This window comes from Mauremys reevesii, unplaced genomic scaffold (genome assembly GCF_016161935.1).
Source record: "Mauremys reevesii isolate NIE-2019 unplaced genomic scaffold, ASM1616193v1 Contig23, whole genome shotgun sequence".
In the NCBI taxonomy this organism is placed as follows: Eukaryota; Metazoa; Chordata; order Testudines; family Geoemydidae; genus Mauremys; species Mauremys reevesii.
Genome location: NW_024100833.1, coordinates 564,590 through 587,595, shown reverse-complemented (window position 1 = coordinate 587,595; position 23,006 = coordinate 564,590). Strand labels below are relative to the sequence as shown.

At 54.5% G+C, this 23,006-nt stretch overlaps 1 protein-coding gene across 1 annotated transcript in view; it reads left to right on the top strand.

Moving 5' to 3' along the window:
• LOC120393558 (immunoglobulin superfamily member 1-like) overlaps positions 1 to 23,006 on the top strand; it is a 52,144-nt gene that overhangs the window by 10,817 nt on the left and 18,321 nt on the right. The window contains exons 3-4 of the mRNA XM_039518185.1: positions 17,951 to 18,232; positions 19,295 to 19,585. Coding sequence (XP_039374119.1) covers positions 17,951 to 18,232; positions 19,295 to 19,585 — 573 coding nt within the window. The remainder of the gene's footprint in view (positions 1 to 17,950; positions 18,233 to 19,294; positions 19,586 to 23,006) is intronic.

Here is a 23,006-nt window from a genome sequence, read left to right as displayed (position 1 = left end):
AGGTTCGAAGGGGCAGTCAGGGGACAGGCAGCAATTGGATAGGCATGGGAGTCTAAGAGGTTTATCAGGGGACAGGTGGGGGTGCGGTCCTGGGGAAGTTGGGGGTCTCAGGAGGGGGCAGTTGGGGACAAGGAGAAGGGAGGCTTAGATAGGGGCTGAGGTCCCAAGGGGCAGTTAGGGGCAGGGGTCTCGGGAGGGGGTAATTGGGAACAAGGACCAGTGGGGCTTAGATAGGGGTGGAGGTTCTGGGGGCAGTTGGGGCAGGGGTCTGGGGAGGGGTAATCAGCGGACAGAGGCTGGGATTCAAAGGGCTCTGGGCTGCTGGCAGCCGTGGGGATCCCAGAGCCCTTTAAATCCCAGCCGGGGCGGGAATCAGAGGGCTCTGGGCTGCCCGCTGCGGCGGGCCCAGAACCCTTTAAATCTCAGCCGCTGCTGGGATTTAAAGGGCTCTGGGCTGCCTGCAACCGCAGGGAGCCCGCAGCCCTTAAAAACTCAGCCGCGGCAGAGATTTAAAGGGCTCTGGGCTGCCTGCAACCCCGGGGAGCGCAGAGCCTTTTAAATCCCAGCGGCCGGGAATCAGAGGGCTCTGTGCTGCCCGCTGCGGCGGAGCCCAGAGCCCTTTAAATCCCAGCCGCAGCCGGGAATCAGAGGGCTCTGGGCTGCCTGCAACCGCGGGGAGCCCAGAGCCTTTTAAATCCCAGCCGCGGCCGGGAATCAGAGGGCTCTGGGCTTCCCGCTGCAGCAGGCAGCCCAGAGCCCTCTGATTCCCGGCGGCTGGGATTTAAAGGGCTCTGGGCTGCCTGCAACCGCGGGAGCGCAGAGCCTTTTAAATCTCAGCCGCGGCTGAGATTTAAAGGGCTCTGGGCTGCCTGCAAACGCGGGGAGCCCAGAGCCTTTTAAATCCCAGCCGCAGCCGGGAATCAGAGGGCTCTGGGCTTCCCGCTGCGGCGGGGAGCCCAGAGCCCTTTAAATCCCAGCCGCGGCCGGGAATCAGAGGGCTCTGGGCTGTCTGCTGCGGCGGGCAGCCCAGAGCCGTTTAAATCCCAGCCGCCGCCGGGAATCAGAGGGCTCTGGGCTGCCTGCAACCGCGGGGAGCCCAGAGCCTTTTAAATCTCAGCCGCTGCTGGGATTTAAAGGGCTCTGGGCAGCCCTGGCGGCGGTGGTGGCAGCGGCGGGGGGGCGCTCTAAGCAGGGGAGAAAAAACATTGGTGGGGCAGAGCCCCTGCTTGGGATTTATTCATGGGGCTAAAGCCCCAGAGCCCCATATAAGTTGGCGCCTATGGATACATGGGGATCTGGGTCGACTCATGGACAAATCTGCTTCGTTTCTCTGCAGGATAAGGACCAGCCCCGAGACAGAGCAGATGAGACCCCAGCTCTGCTCCCCACCCTGATCTACCTGCTCTAGGATTCAGGACTCCTGGTTTCTCTCCCCGGCTCAGGGAGGGGAATGGGATCTAATGGGTAGATAAGGAGGGCTGGGAGTCAGGGCTCCTGGGTTCTCACCCACGTCTCAGGATGGAAAGTGGTGTCTAGTGGTCACAACAGGGGGGTGAGGAGGTTTTAATGTTGTACTTTTTAATTATTTTCCTAATGATAGGTTGAATCTCATTAGTTGATAACCATGAAAAACGGTTAATTGGCAACTCAATAGAGTCTTTATGCTAAATCTGGTGCTTTTTCTGTTGCTAACCATGATGGCAAACTATAGCTGTGCACATTGATTTCAGCTTTTCTATGGAGTAATTTACATTTCTTCTAATTTTTACATTTTGATTATGTTGGAAAATGGCAAATGATTCATTTATTTCCTAGATGATGATGATGGTTTTTTACTTCTGATTTGTCCAAGCTCTGTTTGGATGGAAATTCAAATGCACAGAAACAGGATTTTCAATATGTTTATTAATTAAATAAAATATCAAAGTCAGACTCAGGACTCACAGTTTGTCAGACGTCTCTGTTTTATTAGCACAGCGCTCTGCTAATAACACCCAGATAATGTGAGCACCATGCAAGACACAAACTATCTCAATTTATACAGATCAAAAGGGAGCAAACTTGACAAGATAACAAAGAAAGCAGAACTGACAAGTTCACCGGAGGCTAGACATACGGAGTTAATTTCCTTGCCAACTTTTACCAATCTCCGGCTAATGTTTCACCATTAGCGCATTGTTTATGCCTTAATGTTCCTCTTCCTGACACCTGTATTTTAACATTTAAGCTCTTTTGCTTAAAGGTACACACAGCATTTCTTTAATCCTTTTTATTTTTACAATATAGTTCATTCTACTTTCACAATCCCTCCTTTTGGTCACGCTACGCCATGACCAACAATTTACTGGGTTCCTCATATTAACCGTTCTCTATCTCTTTGTTTATCAGCGATATTTAAAGTCATTAAATTTTAAAGCTTTGCGACCAGGGGCTGCTAACAGGGAGTTTCGCAAGGAAGTTCTCCAGGTTAAGGAGGAGCAAATACAGCACCCTTGGGGTAAGTGACTGACTGTCTGTAGTGTGTGTTTGTTTGTGTTTGGGGGTTACTTGCTGTGTGCTGAGCTTGTGTTTGTCAGTCTGTTTGGTTGGTTGGTTGTTTGAAGGACCGTGCGATGTTGCTGGCAATTGGAGACTGTGAGCTTCAAAGGAAGGTTTGAAAGCTCGAAAACTCAGATCCCACCACATCTAACATCCCATCACAGACCTCTGGGCATACTTACCTGCTGATAATCAAAGATCAGTTGCCAAATTAATTGCCAAGATTAGGCTATCCCATCATATCATCCCCTCCATAAACTTATCAAGCTTAGTCTTGAAGCCAGATATGTCTTTTGCCCCCACTGCTCCCCTTAGAAGGCTGTTCCAGAACTTCACTCCTCTGATGGTTAGAAACCTTTGTCTAATTTCAGCTCTAAACTTCCTGATGGCCAGTTTATACCCATTTGTTCTTGTGTCCACATTGATACTGAGCTTAAATAATTCCTCTCCCTCCCTAATATTTATCCCTCTAATATATTTGTAAAGAGCAATCATATCCCCACTCAACCTTCTTTTGGTTAAAGAAGCCAAGCTCTTTGAGTCTCCTTTCATAAGACAGGTTTTCCATTCCTCGGATCATCCTAGAAGCCCTTCTCTGTACCTGTTCCAGTTTGAATTCATCCTTCTTAAACATGGGAGACCAGAACTGCACACAGTATTCCAGATGAGGTCTCATCAGTGCCTTGTTCAATGGTACCAACACCTCCTTATCTCTACTGGAAATATCTCGCCTGATGCATCCCAAAACCGCATTAGATTTTTCATGGCCATATCACATTGGTGGCTCATTGTCATCCTGTGATCAACCAATACTCCGAGGTCCTTCTCCTCCTCTGCTACTTCCAACTGATGTGTCCCCAATTTATAACTCAAATTCTTATTATTAATCCCTAAATGTATGACCTTGCACTTTTCACTATTACATTTCATCCTATTACTATTACTCCAGTTTACAAGGTCATCCAGATTATCCTGTAGGATATCCCGGTCCTTCTCTGTGTTAGCAACACCTCCCAGCTTTGTGTCATCCGCAAACTTTATTAGCACATTCCCACTTTTTGTGCCAAGGTCAATAATAAAAAGATTAAATAAGATTGGTCCCAAAACTGATCCCCGAGGAACTCCACTAGTAACCTCCTTCCAGCCTGACAGTTCACCTTTCAGTATGACCCACTGTAGTCTCCCCTTTAACCAGTTCCTTATCCACCTTTCGATTTTCATATTGAGCCCCATCTTTTCCAATTTAGCTAATAATTCCCCATGTGGAACCGTGTCAAATGCCTTCCTGAAAACTAGGTAAATTAGATCCACTGTGTTTCCTTTGTCTAAAATATCCGTTACCTTCTCAAAGAAGGAGATCAGGTTGGTTTGGCACAATCTACCTTTTCTAAAACCATGTTGTATTTTGTCCCAATTACCATTGACCTCAATGTCCTTAACTACTTTCTCCTTCAAAATATTTTCCAAGACCTTACATACTACAGATGTCAAACTAACAAGCCTATAGTTACTCGGATCACTTTTTTCCCCTTTCTTAAAAATAGGAACTATGTTAGCAATTCTCCAGTCGTACGGTACAACCCCTGAGTTTACTGATTCATTAAAAATTCTTGCTAATGGGCTTGCAATTTCATGTGCCAGTTCCTTTAATATTCTTGGATGAAGATTATCTGGGCCCCCGATTTAGTCCCATTAAGCTGTTCGAGTTTGGCTTCTACCTTGGATGTGGTAATATCTACCTTCATATCCTCATTCCCATTTGTCATCCTACCATTATCCCTAAGCTCCTCATTAGCCTCATTAAAGACTGAGGCAAAGTATTTTGTTTAGATATTGGGCCATGCCTATTATCCTTAACCTCCATTCCATCCTCAGTGTTTAGCGGTCCCACTTCTTCTTTCTTTGTTTTCTTCTTATTTATCTGGTTATAGAACCTTTTACTATTGGTTTTAATTCCCTTTGCAAGGTCCAACTCTACATGGCTTTTGGCCTCTCTCACTTTATCCTCACAAGTTCTGACCTCAATAAGGTAGCTTTCCTTGCTAATCCCGCCCATCTTCCACTCCTTCTAGGCTTTCTGCTTTTTCTTAATCCCCTCTCTGAGATGCTTGCTCATCCAGCTTGGTCTACAACTCTTGCCTATGATTTTTTCCCCTTTCTTGGGATGCAGGCTTGAAGTAATTCCAGGCCTCCCCCGCCTTTAGATCCACAAGTTCTTCAGTCCAATCCACTTCCCTAACTAATTTCCTTAATTCTTTAAAGTTAGCCCTTTTGAAATAAAAAACCCTAGTCCCAGATCTATTTTTGTTTATCCTTCCATCTAGTTTGAACTGAATTAGCTCATGATCACTCGAACCAAAGTTGTCCCCTACAACCATTTCTTCTATGAGGCCCTCACTACTCACCAAAACCAAATCTAAAATGGCATCCCCTCTTGTTGGTTCTTCAACTACTTGGTGAAGGAATCCATCAGCTATCGCAACCAGGAAAATCTGAGCCCTATTATTGTTACTAGCACTTGTCCTCCAGTCTATATCTGGGAAGTTAAAGTCTCCCATGATCACACAATTCCCATTAGTGTTTACTTCATTAAAAACATTAAAGAGGTCTCTATCCATATCCAAATTGGATCCCGGCGGTCTGTAGCACACCCCAAGCACTATCTCAGGGGAGGCTCTAGTAGCTTTCTTTCCCAGTGTGATTTTTGCCCAGACAGACTCTGTCTTATCCATTCCATCACTTCTTATTTCTTTACAGTTAACCTCATCATTGATATACAACGCTACTCCACCACCTTTGCCTTTATTTCTGTCTTTCCTAAACAGCACAGACCCTTCAATACCTGTACTCCAGTCATGACTACTATTCCACCATGTTTCTGTTATCGCTATAATATCCGGGTTCACTTCCTGCACCAATAACTCTAGTTCCTCCATTTTGTTACCTAGGCTCCTCGCATTGGTGTACAAACATCTTAATTCTTGCTGTTTGGCTTCACTGACATTATCCGGTTAGGCCCAGACATTCTACCACCAGTATCACCTATTAGACTGGTATCTACACTACCCGTCCTCCTTGTGTCCATTCTCCTGCCCACGGCTGTATCCTCTCTTACTTTGTTTTCTTCCCTCTCAATGTTAAATTCTGGTGTGGAGATTACCTGGACATCTCCCAACCATCTCCCCCAAATTCCTATGCCCCGGGGAGGCCCCAGAGCTGCAGCACCTGGGAGAGCCCTGGGGGAAGCTGGGCCAGACCTGCCAGATGGAGGTGTGGGGGTGGGAGCTCTGCTTCTGGGGCAGCGCCAGCTGCTGATTTCCCCGTCCGAGCCCCCAAGTGACTCTCCTCTTCCCCCCACAGCAGCCCCCCCAGGGCACCCGGATTTCACCTATGCCATCATTGCTCGCCTGGTGCTGAGCACCATGGTCCTGTTTGTCCTGGGGCTGATCCTGTCTGAGGCCTATTACAGCCACCTGAGGGGAGCACCTCGGTGAGATGAGCCCCCCCATGCTCCTTGCTCTCTCCAGGAGCTGGGCCCAGGGCGACACCGGCCCCTCTAACATGCTGTCTCTCTGCACCCCCAGGAGCCTGGATCCGGCTGTACAGAGAAAAGCTGCTTCCCCATGGGGGGGCTGAGATGCCAGCACAAATTCCCTGCCCCCAAACACCCCTGCCTCAGAGAATCCCACCCCCCAGAGTGTTCCCGACCCAACTGCTGCACCCCAGGATTGAACTCCGACATCTGGCCCCACGGGCACCAGTCACTGTGGCACCAGCTAGATGAGCTGCCCCAGCACTGGGCGCATGAGGCTCCCCACAGAGCAGCCCCTGGTGGGTTTCGGGGTCCCATTTGCTGCCCCAGCTGGGCTGGTGTCTGCCTGGGGCTGTCAGTGGGGAGCGGGGAGGCTGCGTCTGACCCTGGGGCTGGAATAACGGCCCTTACTGCCCCCCGGTGTCTGTCCCCCTCCTCTCTCTGCAGAGAGGTCCCCCAGCCCCTTTTCTGCCCCCCTTTTCCCTAGACCTCCCCCGCCCTGTATTTCTGATTTACAAAGCCCCAGAGCTTCCTGCTCCCCTGCCCCCCAAATCTCCCCACCCCAGGGGGCGGCTGTGATACCGGAGCCTCCAAATGTCCCCTCGTGGTGGGTTCAGCCAATGAAGGTGAGTGAGAAGTTCAGGCAGCGTCATGAGAACCTGGATGAATGGACCTTGAGGGGAAAGTTGGGGAGACAGAAAGACGGGATTAGTCCAACCCGAGCGGCCGCCGGACAGACCCCATGGGCCGGGCTGAGGCCCGCTTGGGACACGGGAGAAGGCGGGGAGCAGAAACCTGTGATCCAAAATTGGAGTGTTGGAAATGAGGCCTCATTGGTGGATAAAATATTGCGGTGATGGGTCGTGCCGCCCACCGCCCTTTGGGGGCCTTAAAGAAAGAGACTCGCTTCACTGTTGTGGCTGCCACCCCCTCATCTCCTGAGCCCCCCGGGCTGTCTGGACTCTTCTCTGTGGAGGCGTCCTGAGCAAAGCGGCTGGAGAGCGGGACCCCGACGCCATCGCCCCTCCTCCGGCTGAACCCCCAACCTGGGAGGAAACGGGGTCGGACTTTAACAGCAGCCGTGGTGACGCTGCCTCCAGCCCAGCTCCGCTGGCTCCTCTGCCCCCCCAGCACAGATGCTAGCATCTCCGGGGCCAGGGGGGAGACACCCAAACCTGGGGGATTTTCCGTCTAGAGTCTCACTCCAGCAAACAGGGCCGGGGCTGGAACAAACCCCTCGTTTCACACGGCGCCTGCCACGGCTCCCCTGGTTCCTGCTCTGCTGGGTCTGTAACAGCCGGTCCCAGGGGTCAAGGGGGGGGGTTGCCGTGGGGCTGAGCAGGCTACGGGCTCTAGACCCTGCCCTGTGTTTAACCCTGTTCAGTGTGGGGCAGGGGCTGGGGCGTGTTCACACCTTGGGCCCTTTATTGCGTGTCCAGGAACACAACAGGGCCAAGAGCAATTTAGCCACCGGCGCTTCTGGGCCCCCCCATGGTGGGCGTTTGGGGGAAGTAAGTTGGGGTTGTCAGAAGGGAGGTTGAGGGGGCCGGGATGGGTGACAGGCGTTTGAGGGCAGACAGGCTCCCCCAAGGTCAGAGCTGGCAGGGTAGGATTGTTGGGGTGTCTGAGGGGGAGGGGCAGATGGTGCAATTGATTAAAAGGCAGGGAGATCTTATTCTACTAGCGAAAAGACATTTTTCTTCTACCTGAGCTATCCTTAGGGGCTATAACATTATACTGCGGCTCAATACAAAGTCTCTATATAAGGATTTGATAGAAAGTTCCCATATCAAAGGACTTGATACAAAGTCGTATGAAAACAGGGGTCACACAGGGATAAACCCCATACAAGGTTATATGAAGAGGCACAATACAAAGTAGTGTAAAAGTTATGCGAAGATGCTTAATGCAGAGATTTATCTACACACACATGGGGGGGGTACCCCAAATCCTCCCATCCCCGGTCACTGTCCTGCCCCAGCCTCCCCTCTGCACCTGCCCCCTCAGTATCAGCCCCCTTCCTCTCCCCCCACATTCTTCTTCCCTACCTCCGACTGCCCCCACATCCCCTCAGCCTCTCTCCCTGATGGGGACAGGCCAGGTGGGAGATGGGGGCTTTGGGGAAGCTGGGCTGATGGGGAGTGAGCATGAGGGGGGAGCAGGCTGGGGGGTCTTTCCCACGTAGATCCCCCCCCCACAGCAAACCAGGGGGGGCAGGATTGTTGAGATGAGGCAGCACCAGCCAGGGGGAGGAATGTGGGGGGAGGCAATGACGCCTGCATGACTATGGGGCAGGCTCAAGAGATGGGAGTTGGGGGGCACAGGCTGGAGGTCAGGCTAGGGTCAGAGAAGCCAGAGGGGGGGCTCGTTCCCATGCAGCAATTGCCCCACCCCAACAGTCTGGCCATCTTAGCCAGGGGTCAGCAAGGGGCCGGGCTGCAGGGGCGGCCATGTTAACTGAGGGCAGCCAGGGGTCCCTTCCCTACAAGGGGGCGGTCAGGGGCATGAGGGGACGGGGGATGGTGGGTCAGAACAGGGGATAGGATGTGGGGCATGAGGGGCATGATGGAGGGTGAAGGGACAGGGCAGAATTGCGGGGAGAGGGACCTTATGGGGGGACACGAAGGAACTACAGAATGGGGGGACGGGGACAGCCAGGGACATGAGGGGACATGGGACTGTTCCCTCAAGGGGAATAAGGCAACGCTTCAAAAGGAAAACTTAGAAATGGTAGGGGAGAAATAGGAAAGGAAAGCCCCTTTTCTCAGAAGATACAAACTCGACTCCCTCCTATCTCTATCACCAGTGGATTTAGCCTCCCTCTTTGTGTGGTGTAAATCAAATAAAGAGGAGACAAGGTGGTGTGGCACAAACAAAGGTCAGTGTAGTCAGGGTACAGGTACAGAAAAACTGGGAGGAAGAGGGGGAAATGCAAACTTAATTAATACAATGAAACAGTGACGGGCTTTGGGAGCTTAAAGCTCAGGCCCATAAACCCTCTGTGAAGACCCGACCGTGGACGGGCTGTCGCTGGGGGGGGGGGGGGGGCCGGCCCCCCGCCGGGGCTGAACACGTCCTTATAAAGCTTTTTTGGCGGGAAAAGTGCTGAGGAGATGGAACGCTGAGGGCTGGTTTTGGCGGGAAAAACCGGTTTTGACCTGTTTAAGCCTGTCCCCTGATGGTAAACAAGTCCCCTCTCAGAGATGGAGTCCAGGGGTCATGTCACAGGTTTATTCCCCACTCTGAACTTTAGTGTTCACAAGATGGGGACCTTCATGGACTCCTCTAAACTAAAATCCTAGTTTAGATCTGGTTCGCTGCCACCAGCCAGTTTGTTTAGTGTCTGGCACACTCCCTGTTCCCCCAAACTTTCCCTGGGGAACACAGATCCAAACTCCTTGAATCTCAACACAAAGGGAAAGAACCTATTTCCTCCACCTCCTTCCCCTGCCCCTCTCCTAGTCCTTAGGAGAGATACCTTGATTCAAACTCATTGAATCAAACAAAGAGGGATTCACTTTTCCCCCTCCCCTTCCCCTGAAAATCCAAACAAGGGAAGAAATCAATCAAGTTCTAAAAAGAAAAGATTTTATTAAAAGAAAGAAAGAAAGTACACTATCACTGTAACACCAAGATGGAAAATATACAGGGTCTAGCTATAAACTTGGAGAGGCTTCCCCCCCCCGTCCTTTCTCAGAATAATCAAAGTAACAGCAAACAGAAATAAAGATATTTCTTCAGCAGACACACAATTGCAAATGTAGAAATTAATTATAAGACTAAACCGCCTTTCTAATACTCACTATACTGAATAGAAGAAAATACTTCAGGAAACTTGGAGAGCCTGGAAAATATGTCTGGCCTCTCTTAAATCCAAAGAGAGAACGGCAACCCAAACAAAGGACACAGACAAAGACTTCCCTCCACAGAGATTTGAAATTATCTTGTCCCTTGATTGGTCCTCTGGTCAGGTGTTCATCAGGTTACTGAGCTTGTTAACCCTTAACTATCTGTTTATGACAGGTCAATAGTTCATCTGCTCCATACAGGATCTTATTTTAAAGCCAGTGATTTACTTCATAAACACCTTATTAAGCAACAAATTGAACATATTAAACCGTTGATACTTCTTACACCTAACAGGACGGGGGTTGGGTTGGGGGGCACATGCGTGGGGGAGGGGATGCAGCAAAGGGGGCAAAATGGGGGGCTGAGGGGTCCAATGGGTGAATATCAGGGGAGTGAAAGGCAAATCTGCTGGGGAATCTGCCGGGGGGGCAGTTCCTCTTGAGCTCTGTCCCCGTGATCTTGTCCCCTCCACTTTCTGGGGGGCAGGTCGGCTCCCCCTCCCCCAGTGTCCCTTTCACAACATCCTGAGGCCGGAGAGGGACCAGGCAGCTGCAGGAAGGGGTGTGGGTTGCTGGGCGTTGCAGGGAGCTGGCTTTGCTCTGACCACGGTAGATTTGGGCTGGAGATTACAGAGAAACCATCTGATGGGGAAGAAAGGGGCCGAGCGCATCACGGGCTTCCTGCGGCTGCAGCCCCCGGCGCAGTTCCTCATTCCCCTCACACTCGGGCCTCAAGTGGCTGCAGCCATTGGGACACAGTCACCCTAGGGGAGAGCTCCGGGCCCTACAAGGAAGCTGGGGGTCGTTCGCACTGTTGTGGTTGTTGAGCCTGCAAAGCGGCTCGGCTGCAAGCTCACGGTCAACTTCCCCAGCTGTGCCAAGGCCCCGAGAACCAGGGGAAATTGGGGACGACGCTGAACGTTGTAACCCGGGCGAGAGAACCAGCCACAGATGCTGGGTTGGTCTGACCCAAAAAGCCTCCTGGCTACAGCCCCAGGACTGTTGACATCGCACTGGGTGAAAACAGAAGCTGGAAGCAGGAGTTAATAGCCCCAAATTGGTGGGAGGGACTTTGGGCCAGCACAGAGAGAACCCCCAGCCAAGAGGCCCTGCAGGCCGGACTCGGAGGGGGATCATAACACAGATGAGGGGGACGACGCTGGGAAGAAGGGTCCTGCCACCTAGCGCCTGAGGGCGTGTGGCCCCCGCCAGAGCAAGTGTCTGAGCTGTGTGTGACGGGGTCCCCAGGGTGAAACCTGGATTGTGGGACCGCTGAGCCCTCCAAAGCCACTATCCTGGGCTGCCTCTGACACTGTGATGCTGATGTCAAGCTATGAACCTCTGAGGCTCTGCACTCACACAGCCAGCCACAGTCAGAGACCCACCCAGCTGTGTTACACGAATGATCTCCCAGCCACTCAGGTACCAGCAATAGGGAGCTCCAGCCAATTACCCCCAGCTCCCCAGCCTTGCACCCGAGACCGATACCATCCTGCAGCTCTCAGAAGCCAGTCCGGTGTCAGTTCATTAAGTCCCCCCTCCCTCAGTGTGGCAGGGACACACACTAGCCTTTGTAAACTGAGCTGAGATTTCCCAGTACTTCAACCAAAACACAGTGTTTTAGGTCTAATATAAAACAGATTTATTAAGTACAGAAGGAGAGATTTTAAGTGGTTATAAGGAGCAGGTGCAGAGATCAGAGTTGGCGACTTAAGAAATAAAAATATATTCACAGTCTAATTTCTACAAATGAAACAGGATTTGAATCAGGCAGATGGTACAAGCAAGTTACAGATCCTCAATACACAGACTGGACTCCATCCCAGCCTGGGACGACCCTTCCCCAGTTCAAGTCTTTGTCCTCCAGGTGTTGAGTTTTGGGGAAGAGAAGCCCAGGGATTATGTCCCTTCCCCTCATTTGTATTTTCTTCCAGCTTGCTGGAAAGATCTTTGCTGTGACAGGGACCAGGCAGTCCCCATTGGTCCAGCAATCTCCATTGTGCACAGTCCCTGGGATAGTGGATTCTTTCCTTGATGGGTGTTGATGAGCCATTAACAGTGTCTGGCTGGTCCTTTGTTGCAGTTGAAAGGTTGGCTGTGGGCATCTCTCAACCTCACAAGGTATTTCAGTAGCACACATAGCAATGCTTCAGAACTTTCCCACACAACGACAGCACATACAATGCATCGGGACATGAATGTTCAAGAGATCAAGGCTTATAAAATGATGCCTCCCAAGGCAACTTTGTACCCAACCAATCATAATTCTATCGTAGTGGTGAATACTGGAGCTTCTCAGGGCTACTTTGTGGTACAGATTGTCACCCTGTGGTATCACCGCGGCGTGACCAGGGCCTGGGAGAGACGTGGAACGTTTGAGGAAGAGGCTGTGAACTTCCTTTCCCTTGCAGAGGCGGCTGTTTGTGGTGTCCCTGTGCCCACAGGGTGGGTGACTTGTTTACTTTCACCTTCCCCATCTTTTCCTTATTTGTTTATGAGTTGCTGTTTAATAAATTGTATGTGCTCTGAACTCTATATACTGATCAGTGGGTCAGGGAAGCAGCCGGCGCAAAGAGAGAGCCCCGGAGTGGGGACACCCTCACCCCTGTCCTAAGTGACCATGTCAAGACTGGAGGTCGAGCCCCCAGGGATCCAGGGCCCAGCCTGGCCGGGGTTACGAGGACTCTGCCGCACGGGAGGGAGGAAGGGGAGACCTCGAGGTCAGGCCTCTGGATAAAGGAAGTGGGAGCGAGGACTCAGATCCTTTCACTAGCCAATCCCAGCGGGGTGGGTATAAACCAGGAAAGTTTCCCACAATAGCAGGACCCTTCCCCCACTTACACTAGGAGCGGGGTCAGTGGCCGCCCTGCCCGTCCGTCCGGAGAGTGAAATGAACCGGTTCCTCCTCCCACAGCCTGGCTGGTCTGGACACAAGCAGCTCTGCTCCGGTGACTCCGGAAGGAGCGAGACTTGGAGCCGGGCTGACTCCGGTTGTTGGCTGCGGTCGCTCAGCCCCCGTTTCAATAGACAGGCCGGGTGTGATTCCTTGTCTGGGGGTGTAACCCGAAAGCTTTGCCTGTGAGTGGCTGCTGCTGGGGGTTTGCCCAGGAGCCGAGTAGAACCAGGGGCTCGGTTTGAAACGAGCCCCGGCCCCCGGCCTGTGTAACGCTGGCGAGGGAGAGAGTTTCCAACCCCCTGAGGGCTCTGGGCCTGTGAGAACCTCTGCAAAGAGCAGCCGAGACTGGAGTTTGGGGGGACAGGCCGAGGGTGGGGTGGGGATTAGAGGGGAGAGGGGCGGAGATCCGGGAACGTGGGGAGACCGAACGGGGGTTGGTGTGGGAGGGGAGCGGGGAAAGCGCTGTGTGGGGTTGGGGGGGACAGGGATGCGGGGGAGATGGGCGGAGGTTCGTGCAGGGAGCGGGGGTTGAGGGGGGACAGGACAGGGGCAGAGAGGATGGGGATTTGAGGGGAGATGGGATGTCTATATAAACAAGCCTGTGGCACGTCCCTCTCTAGGGGCCTGGCCACATAATCACTGACAGTGTCTCCTCCAGCTCGGAGCAGGATCTCTGCGGGTGTGAAGAAGAACTTCCTTTTTTTTGTTTTAAACCTGCTGCCCATTAATTTCATTTGGTGGCCCCTAGTTCTTGTGCTATGGGAACAAGTAAATCACTTTTCCTTATTCACTTTCTCTACATCACTCATGATTTTATAGACCTCTATCATATTCCCCCTTATTCTTCTCTTTTCGAAGCTGAAAAGTCCTAGTCTCTTTAATCTCTCCTCATATAGGACCTGTTCCTAACCCCTAATCATTTTAGTTGCCCTCTCTGAACCTTTTCTAGTGCTAGAATATCTTTTTTTGAGATGAGGGGGCCACATCTGTACGCAGTATTCAAGATGTGGGCGTACCATGGATTTATATAAGGGCAATAAGATATTCTCTGTCTTATTCTCTATCCCCTTTTTAATGATTCCTAACATCCTGTTTGCTTTTTTGACCACCTCTGCACACTGCATGGATGTCTTCAGAGAATTATCCACGATGACTCCAAGATCTTTTTCCTGACTCGTTGTAGCTAAATTAGCCCCCATCATATTGTATGTATAGTTGGGGTTATTTTTTCCAATGTGCATTACCTTACATTTATCCACATTAAATTTCATTTGCCATTTTGTTGCCCAATCACTTAGTTTTGTGAGATCTTTTTGAAGTTCTTCACACGCTGCTTTGGTCTTAACTATCTTAAGCAGTTTAGTATCATCTGCAAACTTTGCCACCTCCCTGTTTACCCCTTTCTCCAGATCATTTATCAATAAGTTGAATAGGATTGGTCCTAGGACTGACCCTTGGGGAACACCACTAGTTGCCCCTCTCCATTCTGAGAATTTACCATTTATTCCTTCCCTTTGTCCCCTCTTTTAACCAATTCTCAATCCATGAAAGGACCTTCACTCTTATCCCATGACAACTTAATTTATGTAAGAGCTTTTGGTGAGGGACCTTGTCAAAGGCTTTTTGGAAATCTAAGTACACTATGTCCACTGGATCCCCCTTGTCCACATGTTTGTTGATCCCTTCAAAGAACTCCAATAGATTAGTAAAACACAATTTCCCTTTACAGAAACCATGTTGACTTTTGCCCAACAATTTATGTTCTTCTATGTGTCTGACAATTTTATTCTTTACTATTGTTTCAACTAATTTGCCCGGTACTGACGTAAGACTTACTGGTCTGTAATTGCCGGGATTAATCCTGGGGTTCCCTCCATTTCCCCAGCCAGCTCCAAACTGAAACCCCGTCCATCTGTCTCACACCCCTTCCTCCTGGTTCCTCCTCCAGCCTTTGTCCAGTTTCCCGGGCAGAAGGTGTCACCTGGCGCCAGCCCCCCATCCTGGGCTCTCATATTATGCGCTCAGGTATCTTCCCTCAAGGAAAGTCTCCCATCGCACACACAGTCCCAGTAAAAACTCCCCTGCAACATTCCCAGGTCAATACTCCCCACTCACTGCTGCATCGCAGTGACCTTTCCTGAGTCCCCACAGAGACATAGAGAAGCTGGGAGCTGCCTGATGCGTGGCCAGGCTGAGGGGCCCAGGGTTTCCTGGGTTTTGCAAGGACCTCTGCTTGCTTTGGCTGCTCTAGATTTCGCCTGCAGATTAGAGACAATGTGTGATGGACACAGGAAGAGATGAGACATCATCGACTTCCTGTAGCTGGAGCCACCAGCTGAGTTCCTCATTTGGGGCTTGGTTGAGTTGAGCTTTGGGGTATTAGTGGCAGCGCTGAGGGGCCCCTCGCTGCCCCCATCATGGCATCTGCTCTCACCGTCCTCCTCCTCGGTGAGTATTGAATAAAGCCAGGGCATGTGCCCATGGGGGGTGGGATCTGAGACCAGGGCGTGTGCCCATGGTGGGGGGTGGGATCTGAGACCAGGGCGTGTGCCCATGGTGGGGAGTGGGATCTGAGACCAGGGCGTGTGCCCATGGGGGGTGGGATATGAGACCAGAGCGTGTGTCCATGCGGGGTGGGGGGTGGCAGAATCTGAGTCCAGGGCATGTGTCCATGCAGGGAAACTGACACCAGGGCATGTGCCCGTGGTTTGGGGGTGGGGGTCTGAGACTAGGCTGTAGGATCCAGTTGCCCTGGGATCTGGTTATTAACAAGCCGTCTCCTCTCCAGGCTGCTGGCTGGCCGGGCACAGCGGGGTGTGGGCACGTGAGTATCAGTTTGTGGGGAGGACGATAACATCAAGGATGGGGGAGGGGATGCATGGGGTGGGGAAAAGAGGAACGGATCCCTGAATCTTCCCCCAAACTCAACCCCAACTCCCTCTGTGAGCTCAGACCCGGCCCGGCCCTGCTAGGGAATAACTAGGAGCCGAATCAGGCTTGTGGGGTCTGATGAAGCAAATGGGAACTGTCCCCTCGTTCAATGTCCTCTCCCACTCCCCACCCCCGGCTGTGAGGATCGGGGTTGGGGGCGGCATGTGGATTTATTTCTGTCATGGACTCACAGATCGTGCCCACTCTTGGCCCCGTGTGGTCCGTGGGGGGTGCCCCTTTCAGTGCGACAGCCCTTCTCGGGCGTCCTCTCTCTCTTGGGGTCAGGCCCCTCGACCTCCCGGAGCTGCACCTCTCTGAGCCTTAGCGCCCCTGTCTCAGCCCACGCGCTCTGGATCCCCCGGGCCTCCTCACCCCCGAAGGGGATAATGCCACCCTGCTTTCTAGCCCAGAGCGACTCTCAGACAGCATAAAACAGGAGGGTTTATTGAGAGTTGAGCACAGCACAGGAAACTCTCTGGGCCTCAGGCCTGGCCTCCCTCAGCCCAGCACAGCCCAGTCTCCCCTGCAGCCAGGTGGGCTCTGCCTCCTCCCCCTCTCCAGCCCAGAGCTTCCCTGCTTCCCAGCTGGGCCTCTGATATCACCAGCCCCAGGCCTCCTCTGTCCATTGTCTTCTCTCCAGGTAAACAGGGTAGTAAACAGGAAGGCCTGGGTCTCCTCTCCTCTCAGCCCTCCTCTGGCCCCTCTGGCTGGAACCGGCTGGTCAGGTCACTGGGGTCCTCTCTCTGCAGCCCATTGTCCTCCCACTGGCCAGAACCAGCTGTGACTCCTGAGCCGGGTCTCTGGGTCACCAGGTCACCAGTCACTGGGGTCTCCATCCTCCAGGCCATCGGCCGGGGTCTCGAGTCTCTCTCCGGTCCTCTTTAACAACAAACTCCCTCTCGCCTCACCTCCTTAAACCAGTAACACCCAGGGACACTCTCTCCCACCCCCTGTCCATGCAACCCACTGGAAACCACAGAAAACCCCAAGAAAACCCCCCACTCTAGATCCCCTCTGGGAACCGAAACATTCATGGTTAGTGCAGCCATGGGGGAAACCCCCCCAGATCCTCCCCTGCCCCCAGATCCACTCCCAACAGATCCCTCCCCTGCACTCACAGCCTCCCCACCAAGGCCTGGGGAACGGTGGGTCTTGTGAGTTTCCTGCCAGTCACAGACTCTATTTCCAACCGTGGGATGGGGGGCAGAGCTGCATCGGGCCCATGGCTCAGGCTCCCTGGCTGGCCTCAGGTGGGGGGTGGTGGTGGCAGGTGATCTCTCATGCAGCCGGGCCCTGAGCTACATCTGGGTGAACCCCCTGCCCCCGAGCCCCACGGGCAGGCAGTGCCAACCCTGGTAGGGGACAGACTCCTAGAGAGGCCGAATGACGGATGGACTGAATTGGGACGGTGGGGCGGCGGTAGGGGGGAGCGGGGTGCACCGATGCGACGCTCAGAGCCAGGCTTTGCCCTGATCCCTGGGCCCAGCAGAGGGGACCCCTGGCCAGGGAGCGGGGATGGAGTCACTTGGGGGTTCCCCAGCCAGTGGGGAGAAGCAGCCCCTGGAGATTTGGGGCAGAGGAAGGCCGGGGGCTCGGGCTGCTCTGGCCTAGCACAGGGATGGGGTCACCCGGGCCGGCAAACGTAGCTGGAACAGATCAGCATCACACGGCTGGAACTGGAGTCAGTTGGCTGGCTGGGGCTGACTGGGGACTGGGGCTGACCGGGGGCACTCTGGCGACGGGGGTGCGGGGCTGTCGTGGGGCGTTGGCTAGCCGAGGTTTCTCCGGCCGGGGGAGGGGGTGGCGAGGTGCACTCGGGGCTCCTGCCACTAGAAGCGGGGCCTTGTGCAGTGTGTGTGTGTGTGGGCGGGGGGTGGGTGGGGGGGGGCTGCAGGGCCAGCCTCATGGAAAGGGGGGTCCACCCACTGCCCATGGGGAATGGAGTCACTGGGGGGGAAAGCAGCCACTGCAAATTGAGGGAGGGGGGATCCCTGTCCCCGGGAGAGCTGCGGAGCAGGAGGCCTTTCCCAGGGGGATACTCCCCATCTCGGGGGACACCCAGAGAGCTAGGGGCCCAGGGGTTGCTCAGCCGGCCCCTCCCCACTCCCCTGGAAACCCTTTGCTCAGTCGGGAGCTGTTCTCGGAAGGGGCGGGTGGCTGGGTCGTCGTGTCTGTGTCTCACTGCCTGTCTGCTTCCCACTGCAGAGCCCAGCTACCCCAAACCCACCATCTCTGGGATCCCCAGCGAGGGGGTTTCCTTGGGGGGATCCGTGAGCATCTGGTGTAAGGGGCAGCACCAGACCGTGCAGTTCGTGCTGAATAAAGATGGACGCCACATCCAAAGTGTGGATTCGGACTCACAGGCTCTGTTTCTCATCAACAACCTGAGCAGGGAGCACGGCGGGAACTACAAATGCTCCTATCACAGCAGATTGGAGCCGTTCAAGAAGTCAGACCCCAGCGACCCCGTGGAGTTGGTGGTGAGAGGTGAGGGTCCCGGCTCTGCGTCCCCGTTCTCAGCTCCACCCCCAGCCAGACCCTCACGGGGACTCGGTGCCACTGGTACACTCAGAGCCAGGCTCTGGCCTGAGCCCTGATTCCGCAGAGGGGACGCCCAGCTGGGGAGTAGGGACGGAGTCACTGTGGGGTTCCCCAGCCAGGGGGGAGCAGCAGCCCTGGAGGCTACTTTAACGCTGTCCCCAGTTTGTATGAACCATGAGTTGCTATTTAATCCTGTGATCCCATCCCCTCTGTTCTCCAGGCCCCGCCCCAGGCAATGCCCAGGCTGGGGCTGAATGAGGCAGGGGCTGCAGGAGATTCAGTGGTTTGGTGGACACGGCGCTGGGCTGGGACCCAGGAGATCTGGACCAGCTCCTGGAGGAGCCACAGACTCTGTCTGATGGGAGCACATCTTGGTTTCCAAAAGTGTCCTTCATGGTGGGGGGCCTCAATGTTCAGGGATCTCAGGCTGAACACCCACAAACCGAGACGCCCACAGTTAATGGAGACCTCTGCAAACCCTGGCCTCAATAGCGCTGGATCCCTTGTGCTGGGGGAGCATGTAGGGCCCCCGCTATGATCAGGACCCTGTTGTGCCAGGCGCTGCATAAACACAAAGTGAAGACAGTCCCTGCCCCTGGGAGCTCAGTGAGGAAAGTGAATCTGTCTGTGCCTCAGTTTCCCGCTCTGTAGAATGGGAGGCTGACTCCCTTCTTGTGTGCGGCTCGGGGTCTGTGGTGCTGGGCGGTGCCAGGCACCAGAGACCAGCCCGTGAGTCGCTCTGTTCTTGGGGGGCTGGATGCAGTGAATGAGGCAGAGGCCACACACGGCCATATGAGGGTCCCAAGCATTAGGGAGCGGTGGCTCAGTGTCTGTGGGGCTGGGAGCCCAGCTCGTAGGGCCGGGATTCTGGGTGGGGGAAACTCTGGGATCTGGGAGAGAATCTCTGCCCCGGGGGCCCTGGATCTGCCCGTGGCTGGGGCCGGCTGGGGAGGCTGGGGCTGGGTGGGTGCCTGGGTCTGGCTCTCACAGCCTGTGTCCTGTGCGCAGATCCCAGCTTACCCAGACCCAACATCTCTCTGAGCCCCACTGGGGTCGTGGCCTCAGGGGCAGACGTCACCATCCGGTGTCAGGGGCAGCACCGGGACGTGAGGTTCTTCGTGCACAAGGCTGGAGACCTGAACCCGCAGCGACACATGGACCCTGCTGGGGACGGGGCCAAGTTCCGCATCCCCAGCGTGGGCCGTCAGGACGGAGGGAGCTACAGCTGCAGCTACCGGCGCACATCAGAGCCCTTCGTCTCTTCGCAGCCCAGCGACCCCGTGCAGCTCATGGTAGCAGGTGAGGGGCCTGGCTTGGCTTCCCCACTCCCAGCCAAACCCTCGTGGGACGCTCCATGCTGCTAGTACGCTCAGAGCCAGGCTGTGCCCTAAGCCCTGAACCCGCAGAGGAGACGCCCGCCTGGGGAGTGGAAACGGAGTCACTGGGGGGTTCCCCAGCCAGGGGGGAGCAGCAGCCCTGGAGGCTACTTTAACGCTGTCCCCAGTTTGTATGAACCGTGAGTTGCTATTTAATCCCATGATCCCAACTCCTCTGTTCTCCAGCGCCCGCCCCAGGCAGTGCCCCGGCTGGGGCTGAATGAGGCAGGGGCTGCAGGAGAATCAGTGGTTTGGTGGACACGGCGCTGGGCTGGGACCCAGGAGATCTGGACCATCTCCTGGAGGAGCCACAGACTCTGTCTGATGGGAGCACATCTTGGTTTCCAAAGGTGTCCTTCATGGTGGGGGGCCTCAATGTTCAGGGATCTCAGGCTGAACACCCACAAACCGAGACGCCCACAGTTAATGGAGACCTCTGCAAACCCTGGCCTCAATAGCGCTGGATCCCTTGTGCTGGGGTTCCATGTAGGGCTCCCGCCATGATCAGGGCCCCATTGTGCCAGGCGCTGCCTAAACACAGAGTGAAGAGACAGTCCCTGCCCCTGGGAGGTCAGTGAGGAAAGTGAATCTGTCTGTGCCTCAGTTTCCTGCTCTGTAGAATGGGAGGCTGACTCCCTTCTTGTGTGTGGCTCGGGACCTGTGGTGCTGGGTGGTGCCGGGCACCAGAGACCAGCCCGTGAGTCGCTCTGTGCTCGGGGGGCTGGATGCAGTGAATGAGGCAGAGGCCACACACGGCATATGAGGGTCTCAAGCATTAGGGAGCTTCGGCTCAGTGTCTGTGGGGCTGGGAGCTCTGCTCACAGGTCAGGGATTCTGGGTGGGCAAAACTCTGGGATGTGGGAGAGTCTCTTCTCTGGGGGCCCTGGATCTGTCCGTGGCTGGAGCTGGGCGAGGAGGCTGGGGCTGTGTGGATGCCTGGGTCTGGCTCTCACAGCCTGTCTCCTGTGCGCAGATCCCAGCTTACCCAGACCCTCCATCTCTCTGAGCCCCACTGGGGTCATGGCCCCAGGGGCAAACGTCACCATCCGGTGTCAGGGGCAGCGCCGGGACGTGAGGTTCTTCCTGCACAAGGCTGGAGACCTGAACCCGCAGCAACACATGGACACTGCTGGGAACGTGTCCGAATTCCGCATCCTCAGCGTGGGCCGGCAGCACGGAGGGAGCTACAGCTGCAGCTACCGGCCCCGGTCAGAGCCCTTCGTCTCCTCACTGCCCAGTGACCCCATGCAGCTGGTGGTAGCAGGTGAGGGGCCTGGCTCCACGTCCCGGCTCCCAGCCAGACCCTCATGGGGGGCTCCATGCTGCTAGGAGGCTCCCATATAGGCTGTGCCCTAAGCCCTGGGCCCAGCAGAGGGGACGCCCGGCCGGGGAGCGGGGATGACATGGGTGGGGGGTATAATAGTCCAGGGAAAGCTCTGCTTTCCCTGGCTGGAGCCGCTGCCGAGGGACGCTGGGCTGTGGTTGGCCAGCTGGCCGGGGCTAGGGGCTGGGGTCACCCGGGCTGGCTGGCGCTGCTGGGGCTGGTTGGCATGGCATGACTGGGGCTCGGGTTGGTTGGGCGGCTGTGGTTGACTTGGGACTGGGCTGGGGCTGGCCAGCCGGCCGGGGGCTGGGGTCACTGGGGCCAGCTGACGTGACTGGGGCTGGCCAGGCTGGGGCTGGGCTCAGTCGGCTGGGGCTCAAGTCGGATGTCTGGCTGACCCGGGAGTGGGGCTGTGCCGGGGTTCCTCTGGCGGTGGGGGGTGGGGGCTGTCTCGGGGTTCCGGCCTGCCCGGGGGTTCTCCGGACGGGGGAGGGGGTGGCGAGGAGCACTCAGGGCTCCTGCCACTAGAAGCGGGGCCCTGTGCAGTGTGTGTGTGAGGGGGGGGCTGCAGGCCCAGCCTCCCGGAAAGGGGGGTCCACCCACCGCCCATGGGGGATGGAGTCACTGAGGGGAGCAGCGGCACTGGAGATTTCAGTCCGAGAGTTGGGGGATCCCTGGCTCCAGGGCCCCATCTTGGGGGACACACAGAGCTTTTGGGGCCTAGGGGCTGCCCAGCCGGCCCTCCCCACTCCCCTGGAGGCCCAGCACTCAATGGGGACCTGTGCTGGGTGGGGGCCGGTGGCTGGGTCACCGTGTCGACCCCTCCCCACCCAGGGTCTGCATCTCAGGGCCTGTCTCCTTCTGCTCCCAGAGCCCACTCTGCCCAAGCCCTCCTTCCACCCCAGCAGGGAGGTCTCCCAGGGGGGATCTGTGTCCGTCCAGTATCAGGGGCTGCGCCCGGGCATGTGGTTCGTGCTGAGGCAAAGAATTGTTTAGATATTGGGCCGTGCCTAGATTATCCTTAACCTCCATTCCATCCTCAGTGTTTAGCGGTCCCACTTTTTTCTTTGTTTTCTTCTTATTTATCTGGCTATAGAACCTTTTACTATTGCTTTTATTTCCCTTTGCAAGGTCCAACTCTACATGGCTTTTGGCCTTTCTCCCTTTATCCCTACATGTTCTGACCTCAATGAGGTAGCTTTCCTTGCTAATCGCTCCCATCTTCCACTCCTTGGAGGCTTTCTGCTTTTTCTTAATCACCTCTCTGAGATGCTTGCTCATCCAGCTTGGTCTACAAATCCTGCCTATGATTTTTTCCCCTTTCTTGGGATGCAGGCTTCTGATAATTTCTGCAACTTTGACTTGAAGTAATTCCAGGCCTCCTCTGCCTTTAGATCCACAAGTTCTTCAGTCCAATCCACTTCCCTAACTAATTCTTTAAAGTTAGCCCTTTTGAAGTCAAAAACCCTAGTCCCAGATCTATTTTTGTTTATCCTTCCATCTAGTTTGAACTGAATTAGCTCATGATCACTCGAACCAAGGTTGTCCCCTACAACCATTTCATAGAATCATAGAATCTCAGGGTTGGAAGGGACCTCAGGAGGTATCTAGTCCAACCTCCTTCTCAAAGCAGGACCAAACCCAACTAAATCATCCCAGCCAGGGCTTTGTCAAGCCTGACCTTAAAAACCTCTAAGGAAGGAGATTCCTCCACCTCCCTAGGTAACCCATTCCAGTTCTTCACCACCCTACTAGTGAAATTTTTTTTCCTAATGTCCAACCTAAACCTCCCCCTCTGCAACTTGAGACCAGTACTCCTTGTTCTGTCATCTGCTACCACTGAGAACAGTCTAGATCCATCCTCTTTGGAGCCCCCTTTCAGGTAGTTGAAAGCAGCTATCAAATCCCCCCTCATTCTTCTCTTCTGCAGACTAAACAATCCCAGTTTATGAAGTCCTCACTACTCACCAAAACCAAATCTAAAATGGCATCCCCTCTTGTTGGTTCTTCAACTACTTGG